The sequence below is a fragment of the Primulina huaijiensis genome, chromosome 4, assembly GCF_012295235.1.
Source record: "Primulina huaijiensis isolate GDHJ02 chromosome 4, ASM1229523v2, whole genome shotgun sequence".
NCBI lineage: Eukaryota > Viridiplantae > Streptophyta > Magnoliopsida > Lamiales > Gesneriaceae > Primulina > Primulina huaijiensis.
Window position 1 is genome coordinate 1,410,590 of NC_133309.1, and position 13,866 is coordinate 1,424,455.

At 33.5% G+C, this 13,866-nt stretch overlaps 1 protein-coding gene across 2 annotated transcripts; it reads left to right on the top strand.

The window, feature by feature from the left end:
- The first annotated feature begins 7,897 nt into the window (after positions 1 to 7,897).
- On the top strand, positions 7,898 to 13,815 carry LOC140975132 (uncharacterized). 2 transcript variants are annotated; one of them, XM_073438676.1, is made up of 7 exons: positions 7,898 to 9,656; positions 10,850 to 10,905; positions 11,656 to 11,928; positions 12,005 to 12,241; positions 12,583 to 12,702; positions 12,946 to 13,074; positions 13,436 to 13,815. In XM_073438676.1, the coding sequence occupies exons 1-7, from the start codon at positions 7,964 to 7,966 to the stop codon at positions 13,451 to 13,453; spliced, it is 2,526 nt and encodes an 841-aa protein (XP_073294777.1). In that variant the 5' UTR covers positions 7,898 to 7,963; the 3' UTR covers positions 13,454 to 13,815. The 2 variants fall into 2 exon arrangements, 1 of the variants encoding a protein (XP_073294777.1); XR_012174909.1 differs by lacking the exons at positions 12,946 to 13,074; positions 13,436 to 13,815 and having other exon boundaries at positions 12,085 to 12,241.
- The last annotated feature ends 51 nt before the right edge of the window (positions 13,816 to 13,866 follow it).

Below are 13,866 nucleotides of genomic sequence, written 5' to 3' on the forward strand. Positions count from 1 at the left end.
ATGGATTAGCTAATTGGAGAGAAGTGTGGGTGGGAAAGGTAATTGATTTTTGTTGTTTCTGCTGAGGTCGGTTGTGGCATAGTGGTAGAAGGGTTAGCAGGATGAACCTATTGGCAAGTTGCATTTCTATTTGATTATAATTTCTTTTTTCTGCTTACGTGTTTTCTTTTTTCGATCTATTATTAATTTTTGTGCCAGTGGTTACGATATATGTTACTGTTAGATTTTTCTGGTGGACATGCCTGAGATTGACCACAATTGTTAAATAAATGATGATTTATGTGGAAGAAATATTTACTGATATTTTGTGGTGTTGTTGCACGAAAAATTGTTAAATTCATTGAAGTTAATCTAGCAGTTGATTTTTTTAAGTTCAATTTGTTTTTAAAACTTGAAATGAATTGTAGTTATTTTATGAATTTATTATTTATGATTATATGGCAGGTTGTACAATCATCCATTCGGTCGATCATGTAAAACCATTTGCTTGTTTTTCTTCTTATTTTGACAAAAGCAAGTGTTTGTCGTCAATTTTAATATGTTGTTTTATTTTTTATGTTACTAATTTTGATGGTACGTGTTGTCAAGAATAATTTTAGAAGTTTGTGTTATTTTTAATTTGTTATATTATTTTTTTTGTTTTATGCAAAAATGGTTAAAAAAATGTCGATGAAAATGATGCTCATATGCAGAGCAGAAAAAATGCAATGTCACGATGTTCTTTTACTTATTTTAGAAAAGTAATGAACAGGGTCGAACCAAAACTGAATGAGAGGCAACGAGCAAGGATCATCAATACTCATTTTCGTAAATGGTTTAAAATGCCAAAAATCTCCATCTACAGTACTATATTTGATGTGATATTAAAGAGTTTCAACAGTGACTCCTCATCTTTTGTCTTTGAGAAAGACATTGTCATCCCTTTCACATCATTCAAGTCTTCTATCGTCTTTGATCTACCTCATGAGGGCCAACCTATAAACCACGAGCTCAAAGAAAATTCAAATTTTTTATCGTGTTATTTTGCAGGGAAGCTTAGCAAAGCCAAGAGGAAGACGATTTCTGAAAATCTCTTATTATTAGCTTAATGAGATGATGAATCACAATTGGATGATTTTGTTAGAATTTTTATTTGTTTGTGTTGCATTGCATAGTATTTCCGCTAAGTACCTATTTGACACTCTGATTTGTATTTTCTTACATTAATGATTTGTCGAATTTTTTTGGATATTCATGGGGAGACGTTGCCCATTCTATGAGATAAAATTTCTGGACATGTTGGGAATTCGGAAGCATAAGAAGAAAAACATACTTGGAAGGTTGTGTTGTCGAGATGATAGTGAGTTTTTATTATTTTTTCTAACTAATATTATATTATTTTTATATTATAACATTTGTATCTTTATTTATGTAGGCTTGGGTATACGAAAAATTTCCTTCATTAGGAGTACTATTCGGATCTCCACGTACATATCCACGTTTGTTTAAGTAGGGTGAAAGCAAAATCCAGATAAAAGTTGAAGACGCAGAGAGTTTGATAAAAAGAATTACTCGTATGAAGGTGTTTTGTTTAAGATTATTTTTTAGTATAGCAAATGTGACAAAAAAATTTATTTGTAAAAGATGTTTGAAATAATTCCATTTGGTGAGGAGCTGAAGTTATTTATTGAGAGGCAAAGAAATGTAAAGTTAAACAAATAAATTCACCAAATGTATTTTATGATGTATTGAGAATTGATGTTGATTTTTTTGTGTGCTAAATTTTCATGTGTCATCTAAAATGAAGGATGAATAAAGAAACATCCATACATTTTTTCTCAAAATTAAGAAACAACACTGCTAAACTGAAGCCATTAAAGATTAAAATCATATAGAGCTCATTTTATACTCGCAGCTACTCAGGAATGAAAAATTTGATGATCCAGAATCCATTTCTCCATGAAATCAAACAAAAACCTGCGTGAACTAAGTGGTTAAAAATTTTATATGAAAAATATTTTGCTAAACACAAAATTATAGAAAAAAAAAATATTAACACTAAACCAACAAAGCTCGAATAGAACAAACATGATTCGATGAAACCAACATAAATTGAATAGAAACTAGAGATAATTAAAAAAAACAAGTGTAAAATAACTAATATCAATTCCAAAAAAAAATCACTCATAAACTTGCACAAGCTTACAATAACCAATAACAATTCCAAAAAAAAAAAATTCGAAGTATAACCTCCGAAAAACCAATAACATGCTGATAAATCGGACTAACATAAGTTCTACACTTAAACCAACACAAACTAAATAAAATTCAAATATGTTAACTGTTTTGTTTCTCCAGTGTCTTCTGCACTGAGCTTTTAATCATATATTTAATGTAAACTAAAAATCTTGTGGGAACCAGCAAGCTTGTGTGTTGTCATACATATGTAAAAAAAAAAATTACATATTCAGAATATCATAAATCAATAAGAAAGTTAGTGAAAAATATAAAATTACTGGACAAATCGAGCAAAGAACAAATAAGAAGAAAGTCACTTGCTTCGCTTTCTTGCTTCTCCAAAAAGTCAACTATCTAGGTCATTTGTTTGTCTTCCTTCTTTCTACCTTATGTAATTCGATTCGAAATCTTCGTCGTCTGGCCCATGGGTTTTGCGTTCCTTGGAGTTTTGAAGGAGGTGGTGTAAGGCTAGGGTTGTTGTGGGTTTCCGGGAAATAAATATGGTATTTTTTTTAACCTCGGTCAAGTCTTTTTTTAAGAAAATGACCTCCTCAAGTATATTTCAAATACATTTGAGGAGGTCATTTTTAAATAAAAAAATTGACCGAGGTTATTTAACTAATTTTTCCGAAATAAATTTGGGGAAGTGAGAATGAGGTGGGGTGAGAGAGAAGAAAAAAACATAGGGATAATAAAAAAATGTGGAGGAAAATGAATAAAAATTGAGGAGGGAGTTAAAAAAAGTTTTTCTTCCTGTCAGGTATTGTAGAAAACTTTGGTATTGCAAAAAACTTTTGAAGGGTACGGAGACTGAACACAAACTTGTGTTTGTGTGTGGGGATTTTCCACCAATTTCTCATCTAAAATTATGAAATTAAAACTTAAAATACATGGATTAAAAATTAAATTTTATATAATTCATGAATATAAAATCATTTCTTTTAAAACAAACAAAGTCATTCGCACTTAGGGTGATAAACAAATCAATGTGGTTCGTGAGTTTTTCAAGTCGACTAAATAAATATTTAATTTGTATTCAAACTTAAGCCGAACTCGAACATGTTCGACCTTTTTCGAATCGAACTCGAACCAAAATTATTTTATTCAACCGTTCGCGAACACACCGTGAACATTAATATTTTATTAATATATTATAATTATATTATATATATACATTTCGAAGATTTCGAAATTTTCGAGCTTTCGAACCTTTATTTTCCAAATAATTTACGAATATATTCGAACATTTCAAGTTAAACTAGAATTTTGAACTCGAACTAAAAAAATTAAAATTTTCGAATTTCAAATAAGTTCGATTTTGAATATACTCGAACCGAAATAGTAAATTATGGTTTCGCTCAATAAGGAAATCCACAATGGTGGATATAATACATGCCAAGTCATCTAAATATCCTCTCCATCTAAATATTCACCACTGCACACCATTGATTTGTGTGTCACAACAATACCTGGTTACAAATTTGTAACCGGGTATTGCAATTTTTTTTTTATTTCTCCAAGCCAGCGTGAGTTTCATGCTGACTTGAGACACGTGCATGCATTACACTCGCGCGTCAGACACCTGTAGTGGACAATTAAATGGAATCCGGGGTCGAGCAAGCTTGGGTCGACCAAAACAAAACATTGGTCGACCAATTTGGTCCACCAAAATTGGTCGACCAATTGGTCATTTTGGTCGACCAAACACGACCAATTGTTCGACCATAAAACAAAACATTGGTCGACTATTTGGTCGACCAATGTTTTGGTCTACCCAAAACTTGAGAAGTTTTTTCTGCATTATTTTATTTTCTCTGATCTATTAAGAACGTTGGGTAACGTTCAAATTTTAGTCTATAAATACATAAGTTTTGAAGAAATTAAAATTCATATTTTCAACATCCTACATACATATTTCTCTCACAGAAAAATTTTGGAATGGATAATAGTTCCAATAATTTTTTAGTGATCTTTTGAACTCTCCAAATATCGACGAAAATTCAAGTGGAGAAAATTCTCGAGTTCGTCCGAGTGTCCAACATCCTCCATTTCCATTTCTTACACAGCAACCACAGAATTTGCAACATTTTCCATATCCACCACCATATTTTTTTAACGCCCCTCTACCTCCATGGAATACATGCCCCCCAGAATATTGGCAGAGTAGCCAATATTTTGTGCAAGCTTCATCCCATGGAATTAATCATGTTCAATCACCGGGGCTTCAATCAACTGAATCGAGAAGGGCTAGTGTTGATGCAAGTGACAGTGATAAAGGGATAGAAGCACCTTACGAATTCCGAAATTCACAATTTCCTCCTTTCTCGTCTCAAATAGGACTTGAAAATATTACTCTCAATCAGGCAAGCGAGACGGGCCAAGATTCAGATGGAGATCATGGAAAGCGGACAGCGTGGACAGTAGCAGATGATAAGCTCATTGCAGCAGCTTACACAATGATGAGCGAAAACCCAACCGTTGGTAATGCCCAGAAGAGTGAGTCTTTTTGGAAACGAGTTGTAGAATACTACAAGACCAATCGAGAGAAGAAAGCTAAAAAAAGGACTGCAGAGAAAGCCAAAGCACATTGGGCTGCGGTGAAAAGGATCATGAATTGATATAATGGAATTTACAACAAATGGTACACGGATCGACCAAGTGGATGGAGTGACGAGGATTTGATGATGCGAGCTCATGAAGAATACAAGAGTACCTTCAAATCTACTTTTCAATATGAACACGTGTGGAGGATTGTTAAAGATAGTCATATGTATGCTCCTTAATTTTCAGGACACCGGTCTGCAAAGAAGGCAAGGACATCTGAATCTTCAGGTGCACATACTGACTCGTGTAATGCTACACCAAGTGTTGATACAGAGTACAATGAAGCCCGATCTCGTCCTATGGGACATAAGGCCGCAAAAAAGAAAGGCAAATAAAGAGTGACCCATGTTGATCAAATTACTGAGGCTATGCAACAATCAGTAACATATATGGAGGAATATAATAACAACAAGAAAGTGGATCAACTCATTCAAGCTCATAAACTACTCGTAAAGGACACACGAGGTATGACAGATGAACAACTTCATAACCATCTAGCGATATGTGAGCAGCTCAAAAAAAGATTGAACATGTAATGTGGTTTGTAATTTTTATTTGATGTCATGTTTTTATTATGTGTGTGGTTTGCAATTTATGTTTTAAAATCATGTATTTTAGTGTGATTTTATTTTGTGTGTGGTTTACAATTTATGTTTTTAAAAAGATTGAACATGTAATGTGGTTTGAAATTTATGGTTTGTAATTTTTTATTATTAATGTTATAATTATTGTTTTATGGTAAATTAGTTTTGTATAGTTCGTTATAAATTTTTTAATTTTTTTAATATTTATTTTATTACAAATTAGTTATTCAAAAATAATCGTTATAAACTTTCTAATTTTATATTTCAATAAAAATATAATACTAAATAATAGATGAAAGTAATTAAAGTGATTAAATGATTTTATTTAAATGAAAATAAAATATTAATTAAAGTGACAGTTGGACCTATAAATATTTGGTTGGTGTGATATTTGATTGTGAAATATAAGATATTTGAGTAGAGAAATATTTGATTGATTATGTGGATTATGAGATCCACAAATATTTGAAAGAAATATTTTTATTATTATAGATGGACTAATGCAAGGGGTCAATAAAAAATATACGATCCATTTAAAATTTAATTAAATAAAAGGGATTTTGACTTTTTTAAATCGAGGAAAGGGAGTTGAATATGTTAGTTACATAAGAACATTAATTAGCTCATTAATTAGTTAGTTAAATTTCACCTGGGGTCGAACTCTTTGTTCGGGTTGAGCTCGACCTACTCTTCAGACGCTCGACCCAGTGGGTCGAGGTGCTGGGTCGTGAAGACATCGATCCACTCTTTTGATTCTTTTTTTATTTTATTTTTTTTAAGAGATAAGAACTCACTCTTCTAATTTTTTTATTTTATTTTTAAAATAAAAAAAATGAATCTCGAGAAGAGCTCGACCCACTCTTCTACTTCTTTTTTTTTTTAAATAAATTTTTTGAAAAAAAAATGAAGAGTCTTCTCGACCCACTCTTCTACTTCTAATTTTTTTTAAATACTTTTTTTTAAATAAAAAAAATGAAGAGTGCTCGACCCACTCTTCTAAATTTTTTTATGTTTTTTAAATAAAAAAACAAAAAGAGTGGGTCGAGTGATAATGTTAGAGGTTTGGTTTAGGGTTTTTTTTAGGGTTTGGGTCGAGTTTGGGTCGAGATGGGTCGAGTGAGTAGGAAATTTTTGATATTTTTGACTTTTGATCATTTTATAATATATAATTCACTTTATATATGAATAGAATGTAAATATATATAAAAAATTTATTTGTGTAAACATTAGTTATATGTTATAATTTAAGTATGTTAGTTAAAAAATTCAAAAGAATATATCTCTTATTCTAACAATGTGGGTTAAATTTATACTCGACTAAAAATCTTAACAAATTTTATAATTCCACTAAAATTCATAACAAATTTTATAATAATAGAACTAAAAAAATTCATAACAAATTTAATTACATATTCACTTTAATGAATGTATATCGAAGTATATGAAATTAATGTTTATTATATATAAACATTAACAAGTTTTATAANATTATATAGCTAAAATTATGCTTCTTGACCCATCTCGACCCACGCGACCCACCAAAATTGGGTCGCGTGTGTCGAGTATAATCTCAACCCAATTTTCTGACGAGTCATAACCCTCGACTCATTTTTGATTGAAATTGTTATAATCTTTAACACATAAAATTAAATTACCAAATTGAGTGTACTGCACCAAATATTCTATCTCTTTCTCATTTAAAAATGATACAATCGTCTTACAGATTTCAATGTATTTTGATCCTAAAGTTAACTTACATTCAAAAAATTGATTTCTTTTAAGTTTAGAGAGAAAGTAAACCTGTAAAAAAACAAACAAACAAAAAGATTATTAGTGGTATAAATTTAAAACAAAACAAATGCTATTTATTATAAAAATTTAAAATTAATGGGTTGTGTCACGACCCATAGATCGTGAAAGAGTCGTGAAATCTTCACGTCACGACCCCAGGTGGGTCGTGAAGTCACGACCCTGGGTCTTGTGCTTCACGACCCAAAGTTGGGTCGTGAAGCACAAGACCCACGACCCATGGGTCGTGAAGATGGGTCGTGAAGCCAAGGGTCGTGTCACGACCAGGGTGAAGTTCTTCAGCTTGGGTCGTGAACACTGACGAAACTCAATAAATTTGATATATCAAAATAAATTTTTTTCAATACATAGTTTTATTTTTGGATTTGTTGCAGAAGAATAATTTATAGATTCGTGGTTAATTGTTAGCCAAAAAATGAGAGGATGGAAGGTTGGGAGAAAAAAGATTTTTTGTGAAGATAAGAAATGAAATGAGATCTAAGATTGAGTCAAGAAAGATGGAAAAATTGAGTCGAATAAGTTTTTTTTTTTAATTAAATTATAAATTTTATTATATATAAAATTAAAACACTAATAAAAAAATTAGTTTTTAAATAAATTTTAAACAATGGATAAAAAAATAAATTACATTCGCTCCCTCTTCCATGATAAATTCTTGCGTGACTCTCATTTTCCCCTGATGCAAGTGCATAGTCAGCATAAGAACAAGACATTTCCAGCTTTTTCGTCTGGAAATTTCCATCCCCGCCATGGAAGAGGTGGACCCGCCGGAGTGCCCGGTCTGCCTGCAGCCTTACGAAGCCGTCTCCGTGATCCCGCGTGTGCTTTCCTGCGGCCACACTACCTGCGAAGCCTGTCTGAAACAGCTCCCCAACCCCTTCCCCAACACCCTTCGCTGCACTGTTTGCACCCTCCTCGTGAAATTCGGCAACTGCCCCTCATCCCTCCCCAAGAACCTTGACCTCCTCCACGTATCCTCAGTCCTTCAGCACCAGCCCCCCAAGGGCAATAAGGAGGACTCCCGATCATCTACGAGGGAAAAGAATGAGAATCTGTCGCTTGCTATGCGTTTGATTCCAAAGTCATGGTCGTACGCATTCTATCTTAAATGGAAAAGGTGGATTCTACCTGAGGATAGTGTAATGATCGAGAAAATGGGTACAGGAGATGACTATGGGATGCTTTGTGGAAAAGTTTTGAAGTCTTTCGGGAGTGATCACGTTATGGGGGATGTTGTAAGGGAGAATGAAAAGTTAGGAATGGTTAAAGTTGGAATTTTTACGGAGGATGAAGGCCCAACAAATCTTTTCAAGCATAGTTATGAATCAAAAATTTTGAGCGTTTTGTATGCGATGAAAGAAAAGGAGAGAAGTGAATTGGCTTCCATCTTGCGTTTGAATTTCAGCATTTGTAATGTGGGGAAGGTTTATGGGTTTTGGTATCATGAGAATGATGATAAGTGCGTGTCTATTGTTTTTTACAACTTTAATTCATGTGATTTACCCAATAATATGATTAAGAAAAAGGTGGGGGAGAGGTTGAGTATTGATGAAATGAGAGGCTTTGGGATGCTTGGAATGGAGTTATGTGAAATTTTAAGTTGTTTGCAGTTGGAAGGATTGGTTATTGGTTGTCTGAGTTTGAGTTTTCTTGGTTTCAACAAATTTGGTCGTGTCTTTGTTGATTTAGCCGCGGTCTTGAATATGGGGAGGAGATTGAATGCGGTTATGAGATGGGGTCACAAAGATTTTGAAATTGGTTTGAAGGACTCGACATTGGAAGAAAATCCGGTGTTCATTAGTCCAGAGACAATGTTATATTTTCTTACGAAGAGGGGTTTTGATTTGGATCGTGGGAACTCGGAATGTGAAGTTTTGGGTGCTTCAGATGTTTGGTCAATTGCTAGCTTATTGGTTTGGCTTTTTATTGGAAGCACTTTCTTAGAAGAGATGAGAACTTACGTACATAGTATTGCCAAAGCAATTACTGAGGAGAAGGAATTTGACTATTCTGGTTTGTATTTAATTTGGTTCGAGAAAACAATGGCTCTGCTAGAAGGTAGACTGGGCTTGGAATGTTCTGTTCTAAACGATGTTTTGTGCAGGTGTCTAGAGTTTGACCCTGAAAATCGACCAAGTATAACAGAACTATGGAAATCCCTAAGAGAGTTGGTTATTCAACCTAGTTATGATAAAAGAATCACATTACAATCGGAAATGAAAAATGAAAACTTAGGCTACTGTGTAGTGCTAGGGGAGCTATGTCAGATAGTCGAGGAAACTAACAGAAGGCTGATAGGTGTTCAAGGTGATAGTGAAAGAGATAAAGTTGATCAAACTGGAGCCATGAATGGAGATATTGGTGATGGGGTGATCAAGGGACGTGTCAAATGTAGTGAGATGAAAGGACATTTTGATTGTATCACAGGATTAGCTATTGGAGGTACGTTTTCCAGCATTATATGATTGCCTTTTTTCCTGTTCATTTCATTATGTACAATATATCTACCGTATTTTTTCTATCCATTTTATTCTGTACAATATATCTAATTAGTTTATGCATGAGTTGTGATTTGTGAGGTGTTTATTTTCCTTGCTTTTTGATGGATTTCGATGACCTTTCAGAAGTTGAAGTTTGACCGGAAGGAAATGACAAAATGACTTGGCATAAACCTTGATTCACTTATCACTATGATGCTTTAATTCCGTGTAAGTTTAAAGATGGTTCACCAAAATTGTTGTTGCCTATTCATTGATAGTAACAGAAATCTATAGACTAGAAATGTTGTTGGATCACTTTTTCTCCACATCTGAATGAATAAATTAATCCCATTACACGAGATGATAAATTGGTAGTAGCTGGATATTGAAGTCTATAAGCAATTCTGAAATTTTATTGATTTCTCTATGGATAAATTCTCATCATATGACACGTTCATTATACTTTTAGACATTCAGCAGTTTCAACCTATTTCTGCTGTCTTGTTTGGTGGAATAACATGTTATGCCATCTTCCTGAATAAGATATTCCATGTTATGCTATGGTTTAAGACGAAGAAATGAGTGAAATTGGAAGCAACAAGAAAAAACTATAACACTAAAATCAAAGTTATCACAAGTTTGACTGGTTTTTGGGCTTCAATCTAATAGGATGTAAAGACAACTTTAGATTCATTACAAATCTGCTCATACGTTATAATTATCAGTTAGTATGTTGATTTTGTAAAGTTTTTGTTTGTGTGTCACTTCGTGTAAGCGTTATATCTGTCAAGCAAATGGAAGCAGATTATGTATATCAGCCAGCTATGTACCTGCATTTTTGTGTTTTTCTGAAGCCTCTCAATTGTAATGAACTAAGGTTGCTTTTGGGTTGGAGTAATTGATTTGGGGATGGATTTGAATGAATACTTAATTTGAATAACTGATTATTTGAAACACTTTGTAATGGTTGAAAAAATTACTTGAAATGGACATCGGAGGTTTTGACAGATTTGAAAATTATCCACACAAATATAGTGGATTTAAATGAAGAATTTCAAATCCTTTTCTCGTAAATCATTCCATCCAAACACCATGTTAGTATTTTTTGTTTTTTTATGAGCTTGATGTTTGATTTCCATTTATTCTTGTGTGTAGGAGATTTCCTGTTCAGCTCCTCATATGATAAGATGGTCCGTGTATGGTCTCTGCAGGTATCTGTTTTGTGCTAAAACTCTTGTTAAAATTGTCGGTCAGTAGGCAAATTTAGGTGTCACCTTCGTGATCAAAAGTCGAGATTTATGCAAGTATCTACAAACTTAAAACGACATTGATTGCTGGATAAATTCAGTTGAGGACCATAAATGGAGCTCAAAATATTGTTGATGAAACTATGTTTCAAGGACCATAATATGACAGATTACTGCAAAACATTAAGATTTCTGAAATTCCTAAGCTAAAACAGCTTTAAAGAATGACTTTTCAAGGCATTCTGTTAGAAAGATATCTGACCATAAACTTCTCCTTCTGTGGAGTGGCCTTCCTTACCATTTGCATACAAAACATGCTTCTATTTCCTAAATATATTATTAATAAATGTGTTATCCTGGAAATTTTAATTGCATTTATTCATATGGCATTTGCATAACCATTCATTCATTTTAAGAGAATATCACTAAAGTTGATATATTTGTTTGTAAGTGCATGCAATAAACCTTTGCTATGTATGCCATTCATATGTAACCGAAAATATCCAAAATAATTTATTGAAAACTATTTTACAAGACCGAGGACTGCTTAAATTTACTTCAAAAGTTAAATTTACTTCAAAGAACTTTTGAAGTGAAAGATTTTTTCTTGTTCTTCAAACTGTGGTGCATCTTTATGTATTTTTACGTGGGATTGGTTTTATTATTGGAACACCCTGTCTAATATTCTTATTCTTTTTGTCAAATCAATATCAGGATTTTACGCATGTGCATTCTTTTAAAGGTCACGATCATAGAGTTATGGCTGTCTGTTTTGTCGATGGAACAGAACCATTATGCATCAGTGGTGATAATGAAGGTGTTATATGCATTTGGGATGCTAGTTTTCCCTTTAATGATTCTCCAATAAAGAAGTTACGCGAGCAGAAAGATTGGCGCTATAGTGGCATTCATGCACTAGCCGTTTCTGGAACTGAATATCTATACACAGGCAGTGGTGACAAATTAATAAAAGCATGGTCGCTGCAGGTATATATTCTTTCACAACTCCTCCACTAGTTATATTTCAGTCAATAATTGCAGTATTTGAATCAATGCCGCTCAGGATCACACCCTGTCGTGTTCTATGAGTGGCCATATGTCAGTCGTGTCATCACTGGTAGTTTGCAATGGTGTGCTTTATAGTGGAAGCTGGGATGGGACTATCCGCTTATGGTCTCTTAGTGATCATAGTTCTTTAGCAGTCTTGGGGGAAGACAGACTCGGAAATGTGGCCTCTATCATGTCTCTTTCTGCAGAGCACGATCTGCTGTTTGTGGGCCACGAAAATGGTTGCATAAAGGTAACATGGTTTCATTTTCTTAAAAAAATTTGTAATGCCAAAAATATGAAGGAAAAAGAAAAAAGAGAAATCTCGAACTTCCAATAGCTTCATTCTGTAGTTGGCATCGTCCAAGTGCATGTGCTCTAAATCAACGTTCTAAAAACAGAAGTTTGCCAATTGTGTGAGCGCAATTTGTGTTTTGATTGGTGATGGAAAGATTGGTCTTATTTTCCTTTTTTTTTCTTTTACTCTTTTAGGTATGGCATAAAAGATGTGCTTCTGCAGTCCACACAGATACACAATGGTTTTGATTGGTGATGGAAAGATTGGTCTTATTTTCCTTTTTTTTTCCCTTTTAGGTATGGCGTAACGATGTGCTTCTGCAGTCCACACAGACACACAATGGTTCGGTCTTCTCTGTCAGGAAGAAGGGGAAATGGCTGTTTAGCGGGGGATGGGACAAGAAAATTTATGTTCAGGTACCCGAGTAAACTACGTGCCATTTTTTCATTAGCAACCACTAATTTCATATACTTTGATTGATATTGGAGTTAAACACACCTCCTCACTCATACAAAATTGAATCTACTCAACTTTTCAGACAGTTTTTTCAGAACTTGATACCATGTTCTTGAATAGTTTCTCAGCAAACATTATTTATGGAAAATTAAGCATGGTTCCTATTCTTTTTTGCTATTTTCAGTCAAGATTGTGATGTGCAGGAAATATCAGAAGATGGAGAAGGAATTAGTTACATTCCCATTGGAACTATTGCATGTGATTCTGTAATAATCGCTCTCATTTACTGGGAAGGGAAGCTGTTTGTAGGACAGGCTGATAAAACAATCAAGGTATGAATTTGATTGTTATTATATGCTTGAACACGGAAATTTGACTTGGCACCATGGTTAGTGAGGTTATATATATAAGTTGCTTATCAACTCACGGCCCTTTGGTTCTTGATGGTAAAATTTTCTTCTTGGGTGACATGGCCACTTTTTTCTTTGCGGTTTTTGAGCATGATGGTGATTAACTATTACTTCATACTTATTAACTATTCGAGTACAACAATTGTCTTTTGTTAGCTTGTACAACACTTCAAGACAATGATCGAAATGTAACATTTGAGTTATTATACAATTTAAAATATTTGAGTTGCTTTTAGTACCATGATGAAACACTCAATCTTATACTATCAAATTTCTTCTTCAGGTCTACCATGGAATTTAAATAGCGCTTGAAGATCTTGTCCAAAGGTGTAATATTGTTACAATATCCTCTAATTAACGAAGTCGTATCGAGTGCAGCAGATGATATGAAATGTTCTGTGGGAAGGTTGTCCTGGTACATGTGATGTTGAACACACGACACAAATTCTGTATGTATGCATATACGAGGAAAAAGCATATGAAAATGGAATATAAATTGGTGTACTAGACTTGTTTCTTTGGTGACGGAATGGTGCTTCGTACATACACATTAATCAGACTCATAGACCCGTGTGTGTTTGAACTCAATTTGTTCAGATTTATTGATACTACTATATAATTATGTGTAAAAACAAGCTGATGGGGCAAAAAATGTTTACGAATTCAGTCATGTGAATTTTGGATTAACATATTCTTGGACCTTGGTTATTCAGG